The 16,952-nt window shown below is 40.8% G+C and overlaps 1 protein-coding gene across 4 annotated transcripts in view; it reads right to left on the reverse strand.

Annotated features, from left to right (window-relative positions):
* The window catches only part of PTDSS1 (phosphatidylserine synthase 1), a 57,702-nt gene that overhangs the window by 18,064 nt on the left and 22,686 nt on the right, over positions 1–16,952 (reverse strand). For 3 of the 4 annotated variants that reach the window (XM_037503780.2, XM_037503798.2, XM_037503770.2), the window contains 7 exons: positions 16,605–16,729; positions 11,822–11,980; positions 9,570–9,721; positions 6,901–7,042; positions 5,731–5,843; positions 5,178–5,243; positions 2,087–2,152 (listed from right to left, as the gene is read on the reverse strand). In XM_037503780.2, the coding sequence (XP_037359677.1) occupies positions 2,087–2,152; positions 5,178–5,243; positions 5,731–5,843; positions 6,901–7,042; positions 9,570–9,721; positions 11,822–11,980; positions 16,605–16,729 (823 nt within the window). The remainder of the gene's footprint in view (positions 1–2,086; positions 2,153–5,177; positions 5,244–5,730; positions 5,844–6,900; positions 7,043–9,569; positions 9,722–11,821; positions 11,981–16,604; positions 16,730–16,952) is intronic. The other variant, XM_037503789.2, reaches the window with a different exon arrangement.

The following is a 16,952-nucleotide window of genomic DNA, read 5'->3' on the forward strand; positions in this document are numbered from 1 at the left end:
TCTATGGGGGGTGGGGGGCGGGAGGGGAGGGGTTGGGGTCAGAATGGGGGGGCTGCAATTGTATGGGGAATATAAAAATAAAATTTATTATTAAAAAGAAAAAAATTCCGAGTGTCACCCGCATGGGGTGCTCAATCTCTGCTCCCCTTGTGAAGGCTGCTGAAGCCTGAAATCAGTGAAAAGAAAGCTATAAGGCAGCTACTACTTTTTGAAGGAAATCAGGAAGTAAAGACAAAATGAGGACATTAGAGAGGCTGGAGGAGGGATGGGGCGAAAGTGGGGTGGGAGCCTCCCAGGAGCAAATATTCAGAAAGGAGAACAGGAACTGGGCTCCTGTTTCAGCAGCACCGCTGACAGTACTGGCCTGCAGGCGGCAGCTCTTGCCAGAGTTCTCGTACCCACCCAGGCAGACCTGCTGTGTGTGATTTATGAAAAGGGATTTGTTATTTTTCAGTGTGGCCCATTGGTTCTCAAGATTCATTAATCTTTGTATCACTCATCTGGGAGTGCTCAAATCTCAACAAAGCACGCTGAATAAGCCAAACGATCTCTTTCCTTTGCATTTTATTTTCTTTTATCACTTTTCAAGTGGAACCAGGCACAACTCTGTTGCAGGGTGTGCTAACACTCGGCCTAGTTTACCTCTGCCGTTTCTCCCACCGCCAGGATTATCATTTTTGGCTGCCTAATTAGAAAGAAACTGTGCTGTAACATTACCTCTCCCTCTGATTCGTATCTTCTTTTCTTCAACAGGTAAATAGAGACAGTGGTGGAAAATTATCCACTGGCAGTAGAGAAAGACTTTACTAAGGTCCTTTAAATATCAGAGGGGAGAGACATGTAGAAAAAGCATCTGAGTGGCAGCAGGAAGAACTCAAGTGGCAGAGAGATTACCTCCTCCTTGGACAAGACAGAAAGAAGGAAAGTGCAAAGCCCTCATAGATGTGTAAAAGCTCTTTCCCATGAGATCATTAAATAAGGGGGATCTAATCCATCTGATCACGTTTGAAGTTGCAATCACTGTTGGGTAGGAAAACAGCTTACTTCACAGAATTTACGAGAAACAAATGATAATGGTCCTTTTGACTTTGGTGGGGGGTAGAAAAGAGGGATTCACCTAAATCTAATTTGAGTAAACCTTCCAGAATCTGGACACACACACACACACACAGAAATGTTTGGAAGAAAAGACATCTTTGGATGATCTTGAATTTCTTCTTTTCTGAGTTTCATCAATACGAACATATTGTTAATTGGAAAAAAAAAAATTCTGTTTAAAAATCTTAGAAAGTTACCATTTTTTCCTTACTATAGGTTTTCATTAAATTTTCTTTATACTATTGGAGTCAATTTAGAACCCAGACCAAATCTAGAATCTAAGTTACCTAACGGATGAACTTCAAGCACAGATTTGCTGGATGTCTCTGGGACTTTGGTTGCTAAACAGCATGGTAAATTATTGATGATGTTTAAACACGAGAATGGCTTACCCAAGATACTGAGGAGGGTCACAATTAACTTTAGGGGGTTACACTAGACCTATGGTCTCAGTCAAAACACTTAAGTAATGGCAAATTAAGATACAGTATTTGTGTCTGTAACAAGACAACTAATTATGGCCATGTGGCTATGTGTCCATTCTCTCTAAAATAAAATTCTATCTTAGTAAATATCAAACAGCTGCTTTGAGGGATCTTTTGGATGTGAAAGGAACATGAAGAGTAGGTAAGCCCATCACAAGATCACATCCCAAACTCATCACAGAATTCAAACAACCCATTTTCTAGTTTATTTAATAAAACAAGGACTCAAAGTTCAATGCTGTAATATTTTCTGACTTTTTAACAGTTTTTTAGAAAGGAGTTTCTGTTTCCTTTCTGTAATTTTCCAAAAATCTATTCTAAACCTAAATCAGAAAAAAATACTGTTAAAAATAAAAGAATATATAAAAAACCCCAGCAAATCACATTCACCTGCCTTTATCGGAAAATTGGATTAGAAAGTACTTACCTCAGGGCTAAGGAATAACCAAGGAAATTTAGAGGCCTAAATGATTTTTAAATCTCCATATTAACAGATTACTCACCCAAACACCCAGCACTGTGTTCCTACGCGTTTGCACTGTGTGTCGGTGAGGTATGCATAATACTGTCTGAAAGAACAAAGGTGGAATTCATTGAGAGCTTCTGGAAGACCAACAAGTCAATATAGAATTAAATCACTTTTGAAAGAGCGGATATAAAAAATATCCTGCCTTGTCCCACACACTCAAGCTGCCTGGTCTAAGGGATGAGGAGGCCGGTGCCCACTGAAACATTCCTATAAGAAGTTAAGCATCTGAACCAGGGTAGAATGAGGGAACCAGATTTTAAGAGCCAGATTATTGGCACAGGGAGTCGTGATTCATGACAAACTCCCATAGTCTAGGGCCAAAGCAAGCTCAGGAGGGTACTTTAGTCTCCCTTTGTGGTGACAGAGAGTGTCATCTGCTCCGTCTGTGAGAAGACACCACCAGTGTCTGTCACTGGGCTCTCTCCAGGACAAAGATCATAACCTGGAGTAAACAATAAGTCTTCACTCAACATCACTGATAGGTTCTCAGAACTGTCACTTTAAGTGAAACAACATACCAAAAGTTGGTCCTCAAATAATGTTGCATTGTTTCACTTCAGGTAGGGCTGTTATTTCTCATTAACTACATAACAGTGTATGTGCATTGTTGGGTGTCACAAACCGGCATGGGACCCTAGTTGTTTCTCGATGCTGAATAGACTTTAAATGACTTTAAATGTTACTGACAACATCAGACAAAAGAGGCAATGAAGTGGATGTGATGTGAAGCACTCGCCCAAGGGCAATATAATATGAGCCACAAATACCATTTTAAGTTTCCCAGTAGTTGCTTGAAAAAAAAAGTAAAAGAAACAGAAAAAATTTCATCTTAATATTGAGAATGTATAATGAGATCTTTTATATTTTTGTGTACTGCGTCTTTAAAATCCAAATGTGGGCCTCCCCGGTGGCGCAGCGGTTGAGTGCTGGGTTGCAAAGCTGCCCGCAGCCTCTGCAGCGCCAGTTCGATTCCCAGCCACCGGACGAGGGTCCCACATGGAGCGCAGACCTCTCCTGCTGCCCGCTGCTCCCCTCAGCAGTGTATTTCATCAGTCTGCCTGTTCTGTTCCCTGCTCTGGCTCTGGTGAATTCTCTCACCCTCCCACGCTTCTGACTGTACCCAGTGCTTGTATAAATCACTAAATAAATCTTTTAAAAAAATAAATAAAATAAAATAAAATCCAAATGTATGTTTCAAGTATGTGGCACATTTCAACACAGACTGGCCACGTTTCTGTGCTCCAGAGCCACATATGTGGCAAATGGCTGTTGTATAGGACAGCACAGACTCAGAATCTCATGACTCCCCCAAAATATAATCTATCTCTCCAGAGGCAGCACCTGAAACCAGGAGTTCATCATATTTGGGGGCCAGAGAATCCTTTGAGGATTTGGTGAAAGCCATGATAAAGACATATGAAACGCGAGCACAATATTTTGCATTAAATTTCAGTCCACAGAGGCAGCTCATTCAAGAAGTATTGCCTCCTCACCCTAAAGGTCCGAGGACAGAATTCTCCTTGTAAAGACTTCAGGCTTACCTCTAACCTCACATATATACTACCTAATTTGCTTTTACCAGTTTATCGACTTTACCCTCTACTTATATCCAACCCCTTATACTGCACTTTATCTTATCAGGTTAAAAGAATGTTCACTCAAACATTTTCTCAAAGCAGAAGAGCCAAATCAAAAAGGAAGAAAATAGAAATACGGTGAGTGTGATGCATCCCAAAGCCTATAAGTGTTTTCTGCTCATGGAGCTTGGAATGTGCTGCCGGGGATGTCTGCGCTAACACCACAGGAGCCCTCCCACCATCCAAACAGCTTGTAAGAGTATCTCCTTACTGGGAGCTGCCTCAGCATTGCAAAAAAAAAAAAAAAAAAAGGGGGGGGGCTGATTTTTAAGCAAAAAAGGATCATATGCATATCCACAGGGTTTAGAAAAAATGTAGCAAAAGCAAAACTAAAATTGTATTTTAGTTTTGTGGTACAATGTTTGACATGTTTCTGTGCTCCAGAGCCATATACGTGGCAAGTTGCTATTATATAGAACTGCGCAGACTCAACCTCATGACTCCCCCAAATCATAATCCATCCCTCCAGAGGCAGCACCTAAACTGGTTGCTTTTCATATTTGGGGGTCGGAGAATCCTGACCACACCGAAATTCCATGATAAATCAGCTAAGATCTGCATTCTGTTTTATAAAAAACAGCATCTTCCCCTTTGTACTGACTTTGTTGGTTGCTCCTAATTTTCTGAAGGAACTGCTTGCTGTTCATCTTTTCTGAAAACAATCATGAGCCTCAAAATTAAATTTTAGATGATGGAGGCAGGTTCTGGGGGGAAACAGGTGAAGGGGGTTGTGGGGTGGGGAACAGCACTTAGGAGGTTACCACTTCAATGACCCCAACCTAGGAAGTGTGAAAGGGTTGCCTGCATCCCAACTGTTAATATTCCTATTTGGTTCATGATAAAAAGAGATGGGATTGTGGGCCTTAACTCTACAGGACTCAGCTGTGTTTCATTTAGTTTATTCAATCCATGATCTGGGGATATGTACATAGGTATATGTTTGTAATAATGATTGATGACAAGAGGAGGTGTTGGTTGGAGTAGGGGGGTCAGTTTGACCAAGAGGAATAGCCACATCCCTTGGTAAGTGAGACCCTCATGTGACTGTTTTGCAAATGTGTGGAAAATGATGAATTAAGTTATCCTACAGCTTCTGAAAAGTTAACCCTTTTAACTGCTTCGCTTATATTTGTATCAACTGTGCAGAGATCTTTGGTGTTGCTACTGATCAATGCTGGAACTCTGTACTAGTTATAAAACCCAAGTGCTATTTCTAAACAGGAAAAATGAGAATGTTTCCCTTGGCAGATCACTGAGAGCTGATGTGAGGGATGGTCTCTAACAATGCCTCATCTCTGGGGCCCAATAGAATCCCAGGAGTACCAGCACAAACACCAGAGCTTATCTCAGCTGCTCAGTCCTGGTGGATTACAGGAAGGGGCTTCTGAAAAGGAAATGACCACTGGGAAGACTCTTAGTTGTCTGTACCTGGTTTCATCTGGACTACGCCCCACATGCCTTTTCCCATTGTTGATTTTGTCTTGTATCCTTTCACTGTAATAAATCATAGCCATAAGCACAACTAGAAACAAATTTTAAAAATAAAAGGAAATGAACTTATTTGTTCTAAAGGAGCTAATAAAGTCTTATTCTAAAAATAACACCACTTAGGACTTCAGATCCACCATATACTCTTCTGTATTTTCCTATAATCTCATTTTGAAAAACTGGCATCACTGCTGCTCATTCTTTTTGAAATGGGATATCACAAGACAGAAAAAAAAAAAAGGAAGAAAGAAAGAAAGAAAAAAGAACCGCAGCAGTGGAGACTGTAAAAATGGTTTGAAAACAATCAAGTGCTGTTTGTTCACATCATTTTACTGAGGTCTGGGAATAAAATATTTACTTCATATTTCAGATGTATAGTTCCTTAAAATGGTATTTTCATGGAAAACATGCTCATTCATGGAAATTAACTAGCAGAACAATGTAAATAAAGCAGGCGCTGTGCTCAGGGACAGCCAGGTGTGTACAAAGTTACCTCACTGTGGGAGCCGTGATGCAGCCAATAAAGAGGATCCTACACCAGCTTAATGGATGACTGGCTTGGAACACAAAGATGTGTTTCAGGAAGAAGGTGTTCAACTCGGTCAGCTGAAAAAGAAGGGGACATTAGTCAGTTCGATCCTTTGTGCTAACTCATAATCATAGATTTCTTAATTGGACATTTTACAGCTAAAAATAACTGGAATGTGCAAAGCATCTTCAGAACTCTCCGGGGTCTTCCGAGGGTTGCTATTCAAACTAGGTAACAGCCAGTGCAATATGGACACCAACCAGCCAGGGGTGCAGAGAGAGTTGCTGGAGTGGTAAGAGGGGCATGTATGGGCATCAGCTATTTGGCCAAGTTTCCAGGTTTGTGTGACTGTCCCTTGGGTCACGTGGGTGATTTGTTGGGACAGTAAGGAGAGAGATGCTTTGAGGACAGCAAAAATTATGAAAACAATTACATGCCATGGAGCACCTATGCAGTCTCACAGAAATCAGGCCAGGTCTGCAGGAAGTTTGATTGCAGGAAAGTAAGCTCTTTGATAACCAAAAGAAGCATGAGATACATCACTGAGAGATGATATGGACTCCTCCAGAACATGCCAGGGACCGAGTAAATCCAAAATGAAAGGGAGCTCTGAAGACTGAAAGGTCAGCCCCCAAGTTTCACCCAGGGGTAGGGGTGCTTCCCCTCTGAGGTTAGAGGTTAGCATGCTGGCACAGCGCGTCAGATGACCAGTCTTCACTGAGCTCCTACACATTGCCCGCAGGGGGATTAGCTGCAGCACAACTCTAAGAACCAAACACTGATTTGGGAACATAAGAAAAAAACACCTCATTTGTTTCTTTGATCATTCTGGAAAGCAACCTAATGCCTGACTCACTGGATGATAGATGCTGACCAACAGCTTTTCACAGGGAATTTTAATGTTTTTAATTTATAATTCTAAGATCTATATTTTCTAAGGCCTTTATAAAGAAGCAAAACTTTAGGTACAACAAATATACTTTGTCCCGATTAGTCTACATGTCAACTGCAGAATATTAGATCATCTAAAGTAGCAAGCTGGTAATAATGTCAACTAATAGTAACCTTGAATTCCTGGATGGTTTTTATCTTTTTTTTCCCCTGCCCCCAGTTTTGGGCATCTGAAAAAAATACCTGCCAGATGATCATGAAAAGGTATACTCCAGCTACTCTCTGAAATGAAGATTTGGGATCAAACCATCGAACATAGGTCCAGCTAGCAGGAGTGAACTGGAGCACAGCTCGCTTGATTTTCCCGGTGGTGGTGTGGATGTCCCTGTAAGAGGAAATGGCACCAGTGAAAATCCAAAGACAGAAGGAAGAGAAAGGGAAAACAACCTCAAAACAAGAAAAAACTGAGTATTGACATTATAACAAATAATCAAAACAGAAAGATTCTTTTCTATTTGAACTATCTCCAACATGGTCTCTATTCACCGCAGCAGTGGCGCACTCGACTTCCAGAGGTTTTGGGAATGACCCACCATTCCGCAGGGCAGGTGAGTGGAGAGCCAGGAGAGGCCTGGGATTTGGAAACTGGTGACAAAAGAAGCTGAGAGGCATTAAATACAACCACTGGCACCTGGCAGGGAAGACTGAATTATAAGCAGGACATGGTTCTATCCTTTTCCCCTCCCAAGTCGGGGTGCAGTAGTAACGCAATCATATTGTTGAGCCCCACATTTTACAGATGAGGACAGTGAGGCTCAGGCATGGGCTCTCCAGGTAAGCATCAGAGCTGGGTGCAGATTTGAGGCCCCTCATGCCAGTCTGGGAGGGCTAACTTGAAGGCAAAGAGCATTTCCTAACTGATAAAGATTTTTTTTTAATATTTTTTTTTTTTTTTTAATAGAGGCATGCTTTATTTATTTATTTATTTATTTTTGTTTGTTTGTTTTGTTTATACATGCACTGGGTACAGTCAGAAGCACGGGAGGGTGTGATAAAGATTTTTTAATTCAACAGTTTTATATCAATGGCTTTCATGTTTCAAACACAGTAGAGTGTTGAAAGCACAAGGACAAACAGGCCCTCAGGCCTTGGAACCAGATTTGATCCTTCATTCCACACCAACCCAACAATGAATGGGATTTTTTTTGTTTATTAGTTGGGCTTACATTTTGGTAAACTGCAAGAGTGATTTTCATATCAAATTTGAAGCACAAATGTATGAAAATGGGAAGCATATGGCAATGTTTGAGGAGCCAGAAAGCAGACTCAGCTGCTTGTTAGCTAGCTGTCCTCAGGCAAATTACTAAACCAAGTCTCAGGATCATCATCCCTGAAATGAAGAGATCAGTGTCTACCCTTAGGATTGATGTAAGGCCCAGATGTGATACTGCTTATAAACCTTGCTTGGAGCAATCCCAACGCAGCTACAATTTTGGTTATATTATACTGCCTTAAATATATTTAAAAATACATATATACACATATATATTAAAAAGTGTCCTTTCAACTCAGTGGTCAAAGAAAGGATTATTTAATAAAAGCAATGGGGAAAATCAGTCAATCAACTGCAAAACCATTGTGAAATCTTCCCCTCATACCATATACCGAAATAAGTTTAAGAGAGATTAAAGAAGTTACTAATGCAAGTTAACATTTACCGACACAAAAATGTTTGAAGTTTAAATGGAAAACCTACCACAAACAAAATTAGAGATGACAAAATGGAAAATAAAGTCACATTTATGACAAAGTGTTAGCATCCTTAATCTATAAAAAGCACTAATAAAAGGAAAAATCCAGTAGAAATTCAGTATCATAATATTGTGTGACAAAACTGACAAAGGTTTAAAATAAAAAACAATGAAATGAACACAGACACTAGGGTACAGGTGAGAATATAAATTGATATAGTTTCTTCAAGTATTTATTTACAATACAAAGTCAGAAAGCACACCAATATATACGGTTGAGAGTGTTCTCTAGCTCGCGTCATAAAACTGAAAACTCTGGCACACTAAATGACCATAAAAGGGAGGTGGTCAAGTACTTTATGGTTTCTTCATATATTAAGATATGAAGAAGTCCTGTAGAAATACATTTTTAGAAGAATATTTAATGGGAGAAAAATGTTTCATGTTGCTACCATTGATCCTCTCCTCCTGATCAATGGCCTGATCCATTTCACAGTCAAATGGAGCTGATTCAGTGAAGCTGGACAGAACAGGTATGCACTGCCCTCCTTGGAGGCTCAAGCATGGTAAACTAAAAAATCAGAGACAACTAAATACTTGAGAAGACAAATGAGCTGAGTCAGAAAAGGATTGGTCAGCCTGGCCCCCAAGAACAGGGGTCAAACCAGGCACACAGAAGTACATGTGTGAGCTCAGGACCATGGGGTCCTCTGGAAAGGGACCTCACCTGCCAAGCCTGGGATGCACTCTTGGTCCTAAATGGAATGCCATGATGAATGTGATGTTTTCAGTAAGACCACTCAAGTCACTCAAACTGGGAGGAGCTTACCTGGGGACAGGGGACTAATTAATTGTGTGATGCAGTCTGGATGCAGGCTGAGACATTAGGGTAAAAAGAAGTGGTATGGATTTGAGAAATATTTTAGCATGATGAGGGTGCCAGGATGCTCTAAAAATTCAAAGTAAGAAAGAAAAAAACTGTGACTGGTTTGGCATTTTATGAATGAATGGTTGAAATCAGGCTCAATTATTTATGAGTTTCAGTTACTAATATGTAATTCATTCCGTATCATCAAAGGCTGTACTAAAATCGTACTGATGAAAGCAGAGAAATAAGATTTTGAGAAACTGTGACGAATATCCAGAAAGAAGACAACTCACTTGAAGCTTGCCCAGTGGTAAGTCCTCATCTCTAAGAACCGGCAAACAACCATGCCCAACCAGATGCCACCGCCATTGCACAAGAGGATGTCCAGGATGACTTGATCCCACCAGCATTCGGCAAAATTGGGCAGAAGATGCATGAAGAAAAGCTGAGAAACACAAAAGAAGGTTGTAAAAAAAAATGGGTAACAGACTGAAAGCTCAATTTCTTTTTAATAATACACATTGTTTTAGGAAAAGTTGCTGACATTTCAGTTTTTCCATGTGTCTAAAAAATCAGGGTCTATAATCCTGTTCTTGGGTTTTATATTATGGATGGTATACAAATACTACAAAGTGAAACACCTCTTCTTTTTTGATATAGAACTTTATAGACATGATGGCCACTCTTGAAAAATACTACCAATGAATTACCTAATGGCATGACAAGGACACAGAAGGGGGAAAGGAAGAAAGTTTTCAAATCTGATAATAAAGCATTGCCATAATCCTCAAATTAGCAGTTCGGACATTCAAAATGTGTATTTCAGAAACATTCCATGGATATTTAAATAAAACAATGAGTATACTATAAAAGTAGAAAGGTTGGATCTTGATGACATGGAGGAAACTGATAGCTTCACAGAAAAAGCTCGCATTAATTGATTCACAATAAAGATGATCTTTTACGTATTAAGGGACTATGATGTGCATGATGGTGTGACCAACTGAAGTCAAGGTTCTTAATCTCATGGCAGGAATCAGATATTTGTTCAGAACCAGAAAATAAGGTTGGTGGGGCCTCCCTGGTGGCGCAGCGGGTTGAGCACAGCGTTGTGAAGCTGTCCACAGCCTCTGTAGTGTGAGTTCAATTCCCAGCCGGCCAGGGAGATACCTACATGGCATGGCAGACCTCTCCTGTCTCTCCCGCTGCTCCCCTCAGCAGTGTCTTCTATCTGTCTGCCTGTTCTGTTCCCCAATCTGTCTCTGGTGATTTCTCTAACCCTCCCATGCCTCTGGCCTGTACCCTAGTTCTTATATAAATAAAAATAAATCTTTAAAAACAAAAGAAGAAAAGAAAAGAAATGAAACAAAAAGAAAAGAAAAGAAAAAAGAAAAGAAAAGAGAAGGTAGGTGGAGGTAAGTGTGTTACAACAGTGACATAAATGGAACACGGCAGGGACAAAAGAGAGACTCATCCGACAGATGGGCATTGAAGAAGGCTCTGGAAGGAAGAAATATTGGAATGAGCAGGGACAATGAGAAAAGGAATGACTGATTTCGAGAGATGGAGATGAGGGCAAGGGGGAACAAGAAGAGCAAGGGTGGAGCAATGATCTCTTAGGGAAGTTGTGTGCAAAACCAAAGGTGTGTGGATGTTGTGCACAAAACCAAGGGTTGGAGGCTGTGCCCATAACATGCTCCACTGGGTGAGGATCCACTTAAAGGAGAACTGAAATTGCAAAGACAATGCCTAGAAGACGCAAGCCCATAATTACAAACCTCTGAACTAATTAATAGTTACTACAAAATAGTATTTACTACAAAATAAAACTATTCATGAAAGTATTTTGTAGCCTACACAACAATACAAATATGAGGAATATCCCTTCTCAATGAGCCTGTTGCCGAGAATGTGATGGCTGGTGGCTGCATTCTTACCCAGGAGGAGGGCCTGGTACTACCCCTAAAGGACATTCTAGGTTTCAATGCCATGAGGTGGAGCATTAACTCTTGCCCTTACAAAGGGAAGAGAAACTTCAGCAGGAGCAATGACACATATTTCCTGAAACAAAACTATGCAGGGGAGAGGAAAGTGCAGTCATACTTGAACCTGAGGAGCTTTCCAGATTCTGGGGGTGAGATGGACCCAGGAGAGACTTGGATCGGTTACAGGATCTGGAGGGGTCACACTCACTCATTCCTGAGGGATCCAGGGGGTATCTGCATGTGTGAGGCAGAGTGCTGGGGTCTGGAAATATGCAGACATGGACACTGCCCTCAAGAGGCATAAAAGCAACATATAAGTATCTAAAATATGAGGCACACTTTGTCCAGGTGCAAAAATAGAGAGCACAACTGACGGAGGAGCTGGGAGGAGAGGCTCACACTACAATGGTGTACCACTTTCTAGGGGACAGTTTAAACAGTGTTGCATCGCAGGAGCGGGAGGATGGTTACCTGGCTGTTAACTGACAGACTGTCTTTTTCCTACATGAAAGCTGTCCACACCATAGAGTCTAGAAAATGGCATGCACTCCCCTTCTTACCTCAGTTAACTCCCAGGTAATACTGATTGTCCAGCAGAGACCATAACTACGGATCAACAAGGCCTTCATGGCCCAGCCCCAGAAATGTCCAAATGCAAATATATCAAAATGGCTGATAATCCTCTCCCAGGTGATAACATGGCAGTTCACTGCATAATCCTGTTAAAATAAAATGGGAAATAATTATTGATACTTTAGGAACCAAAATTGCTGCCAGGATTATGACAGCAATAGACTGGCCATGGAAAGAGCACTCATGAAAAGAACTGATGCAACCTGTTTATTAAAAGTTTTAATGACTTAAGATTCTGGAGGAATAACAGGCAATTATTAGAGTTTACAAGTCAGAATTGCTTTGCGTGATATTGTAAAAACTAGGTTAAAATGGGAAGCATAAGAATTTTATCAAGACATAATGTCTAACAAGTGGGATCACATAGCCCATATGATCTGACCATGGCAATGGTGTTAAATCTAGAAACAAAACAATAGAACAAATAGAAACCTAATAAAAAAAATCATAGAATCAATAACCTTGGAAATTTAAAAACATTCAAATATCATGGATAATAAAAGTTTAAAATATATTCTGTAGAAAATAATAATGAAAATACCGTATATCAACACTGACAGGATGGAGTTAAACAGAACTTAAGAGAATATCATAAAGCCTTAAATGCCTATATTAAAAAAAAAAAGGCTGAAGTAGCCAACTTCAGAAATTAGAAGAAAACAGAATAATCCCCCACCCTAAAAATGTAACAATTATTAAACAGTATTAAAAATTAAAAAAATCACAAAGCTTGTAATTTTACATTACAAAGACGGGTTCCATTTCTAATCTTTTTGTTATTTCATAAGACATTTTTATGTAAGTTTAAACAGACATCCTTGTATGTCTCTGTTATGACAGCAGTTATATCATATGACAACACAGCACTTCCTCCACATTTCATTTTTCTTCCCCAGATTACTCTGATAGGAAGAAGGATGATCTGGAAAAGAGCCACCTGTTATCATCCTGCGGAAAGAATTTCAATAAAGTGTACCATTTCAAATTTCTAGGACTGACACTCTCTGAGGGAGTGACAGAGCAGGCTGGTACTCCTCTATCTCTCTGACACCCACCGGGTCAGATTTCTTAAGCCTTCCTAAGGTCAAATGCATTTCACTTTGCAAAGCTGACAGGGCATTTTTAAAAACTGTATTTTCTCCTGAATTACTGTGATGTGGTATTATGATGTGTAATATGAAAGTCTAGAAAAAAAGAGGGAACATTCAACAGGGGTAGGTCAAGCTAGGCTTTAAAAAACCCAAATCTTACTGCTCTAACTATGATGAAAATTCTCTTTCCAGGTTCTGGAACATGTACCGATCACAGGCAGTCACAGATCATAGAGAAAAATAGCTTTGGGCGAGAGCAGTTAAATGTTAGGTGAAGATCGCTGCAAAGCCCCATCGACCCCAAATTTCTCAGCCGTTTATCCTCTTATTTGCTCTGGAACACACTGCTTAGGTCAGATAAGAAAAGGCTGAGTTCTATTTTCAGAAGGCTGCCTTTAAAGTAATCATTGGTTGAAGATGACTGTGGAGGCCTTTCTACTCTCTATTAGAGTATTTTTGTGCTTCAACACAGGGAAATGCACTTTGAAAATCATAAACACCAAATGTGTCTATTGGCATTATAATTACTAATAAAAAGGTCTGTCCTTTTTCACATTTGTAAGACCCCAGCTTCTGGTACTAGAAGGGACACAGAATGCCACAGTTTCACAATCAGGAGTCACATGCAGTCACAGGCCTGGGAAGCAGGAGGAAGGGGAGTTAAATGAAGACATCCGAGAGCCAGGGCCTGCACAAGCAGTCAAGGGGAGAGGTGTGCAAGGGCTTAAGTCAGGACAAATTCTTCCTGCCTTCCAGCTGGGCTGAGGGCAGATCCTGGTGGCTCCACCCTCTTCCTTTCTTGCCTAACACTTAACCCGACACCAAGTCACATTCATTTCCCCTCCCCAGGTTTTTCTTCATCTCACCACCACCATGAGTTTGCAATATATGCTATATGTATAAGCATGTACAGCACCACCTGCGAAGTAGTCCTGCCATAGAGCCCAACTGGAATCTGGACTCCAACCCAGTCTCTACATCTCTTTCCCAGCTGACAGGAAATATAGGGGCACAGAGAGAAGATTAAATGACACCCTGCTAATGCAGACTGCAAAATCCTAACATGAGAAACTATAAAATAAACAATGCAGCCTTTGGCAAAGTTCAAGGTGAAAAAAGGTAGAGCAGGACTACAAGTTAAAAGATTAAGAGCTGCATCAGATGCAGACTGTGGGCCTCTCTGGATCCTGCTCTGAACAAATGAACTGTAAGAGCCTTTAGGAGGTGACTGTAAATGTCAACGCAGCATACTGTCAACTATTAAGCCACTGAAGATAGCATTATGGTTATATACTTTTTAGAAAAAGTCCATATATCTGTTACAATGTCTTAGACCCATTTCAAATAATGTAAGATGTAAGAGGTAAATGAAAGAAGATTGAACATGAGTTGATAACATTTTTAAAAAACTGTTGTTGTTTTAGAGTATAAGAAAAAGAGCCAACAAATACATTTATTTGCCCTCTTGTGAATCTAAGCTCTCAGGAGGACAGGCAGAGTGCCCCCTCCCTTCCTTGCCCCACCACCGCTGCAGGGTGCCTAGACCGAGGAAAGCTCAGTGAATAGTTACTAAACCAAAGCCTGCTACTTCCCACAACCCAAATAACAAATGAGATGGGCTCTGAAAGCTTGTCTGAAGCTTAGAATACATTAGTATCAAAAAGAATGAATTTTTAGAAGAATAGCAAACATTTCAGACAATTACATAAAAACTGCCTCTAATAGGATGTCAGTGACCCTGATCCCAATTTACATTAACTCTAAAGGAGAGGAATCTGAATTTCACTGTGCAACGCCAAGAAGGGACTAGAGGCTGTCAAGATTAGGAGCTGATGGCAGAGCCACAGGCAGGGTGAGAGCACATGGCCCTGGGAACCAGTGAATTACAGACCTGCTGTCTGTGCAAAGGTGTTCTCATTACCACAAATTCTGTAACAGGGACGGTATTTTTCTAGATCTGTCAGTGATCAGGTTCTCAGAGCCGTGAATGAGGACCGTGAATGAGGAAGAATAAAGTGATGAGGGATCAGAGCTGGAGATGCCAGGCTGTCCCCTCACACCAGCTAGACTCTAGCATTTAAAGACAGCCTCCCACTTGACAGGAAAGAATCAAACCAGTTTGATTGGCTCAGGGCCAGTTTCAACTGCTTGGAGGTCATAAATATGACCTGCGCATGGCCCCATGATGTCAAATTCTGAAGGAAGTTAGTTGTCAAAACTAGCATGATGAGATTCAATGTCCTGCGAGAGAACCAGATTAAAGGGAATCTACCTGACAAGATAGTTTGTTTCATAATATGACCAATTTGCTCAAAAAATCCATGAATATTGTGGGGGGAATATTAGCTAGGATAGCTTTCTACCAGTTTCTATTTCATAAAGCTCCTGTGAGCATCAAAGCACTTATTATTTTCCAAAATATATGATTGGAGCACAGTCCAAAGGACAAGAATAGGTTTTAAAACCAGAGGGAGCCTCCCAGTTTGGGCTTTGAGTGAACCACATATCCATTTTAACTGTCTATTTCCTCCTTGGTAAAGTGAGGACAGTGATGCCTAGCAAGCAGGTGTGAGGCTTAACAGGCTGGCACATATAAAATGCCCAGCATGGAGCCTGGCAGAGCAGACAATCCATAATCTGTAACTGCCCAAACTATAACCCTCATCACTAGGGGCTGCAGGTCATCCTGTACCATCTGCATCATTACAGCAAGAAACCCTGAAGCAGACTTTTCTGCCTGAGACTTTTACATACTGTTGCCTTTTGTATGTCCTTTATAAAAGATGAAGTCTGGAAACCATGCCAAGAAGGTTTCTACGTTCTACCCATCTCAACTAGGGTAGAATGCTTACTTCTTGGACTTTCTTTAAGTCCCTTCATGTTGTTTCTTGTTCTTGTTTCTTCAAAGCAAACCTGCCTGTGGCCCAAAGGCCTATCTTTTTTTTGCAGCATCATTAGGTTTTTCTTCAACAAGTACCACATGTTTTGCATTTGGGGGTAAAAGAACAAAACTGAAGTATAAAACAGTTTCTTCATAAAACACAAAATATGGAATAGTTTTCACCAAGAATAAAATTTGTAGTTTAATAAAAATAATGAATGTAATGGCTGCAATTATTGGCAATTCATGGCAAGCAAGTGGGGAGGATCATGTTGTCAGGGCTGGTATGAGGGAGTGGAGCAGCCACTGTGACTGAGAGCAGCCACTGTGACTGAAGACCCAGTGTACACAAGCCACCAGGCCAGCCTCGGAGACAACACTCCTTCCTTTAGCTCACAATCAGCTCCCAAAACAAATACCATCTTACTTCATGCAACAGGAAACAAGCTAACAAGTATGTTGCCCACATTCATACAGCCAACAGGAGACAGAGGGAGAATTCCCTCCCAAGGCTGTCTGATGATAATGTCACTCTCTTCCCACATCCCTGCTGGCTCTACGAGAGAATTTCCCTGGACTGCTACCACACTCATGGAAAGCAGGCACCCCACCCCACCAACCTGCCCAAAGATACTTATATGGGAAATACAGAGGAAGGATAAGTTTAGAATGTAAAGCAACTACTTCCTATACCCAAGAGCCTACTGATTTATCTAAGAGACCACCGCCAGTACCTACCATGACATCAGCTTCCCTGGTGGCATATCGAAGATTTGGGTCTAGCCAATACATTAGGGATTTGACCTGCTCGAAGTTCAGGAAGAGGAGAAATACCAGGAACAGGAAGTAGAGCACACTGAGTCCTATAAGAAATAAAAACACACTCAATTTAGCAGAGATCCAAGCCAGGCACAGATACAGACTCAAATCACTATTTGCCAAGCAGAATGGTATTATAATTCAGTGCATTGAGACAATGATTATAATCCAGCATTGTCTGATGCACAGCCCTACCTCAAACTAAGAGGGGTCAGAAACACTCCAAGAAAATGATGCTTAAGCTGAGACTTGAAAGTGCTTCAGACA

Source organism: Talpa occidentalis, unplaced genomic scaffold (genome assembly GCF_014898055.3).
Source record: "Talpa occidentalis isolate TD23 unplaced genomic scaffold, MPIMG_talOcc4v2.1, whole genome shotgun sequence".
Taxonomy (NCBI): Eukaryota; Metazoa; Chordata; class Mammalia; order Eulipotyphla; family Talpidae; genus Talpa; species Talpa occidentalis.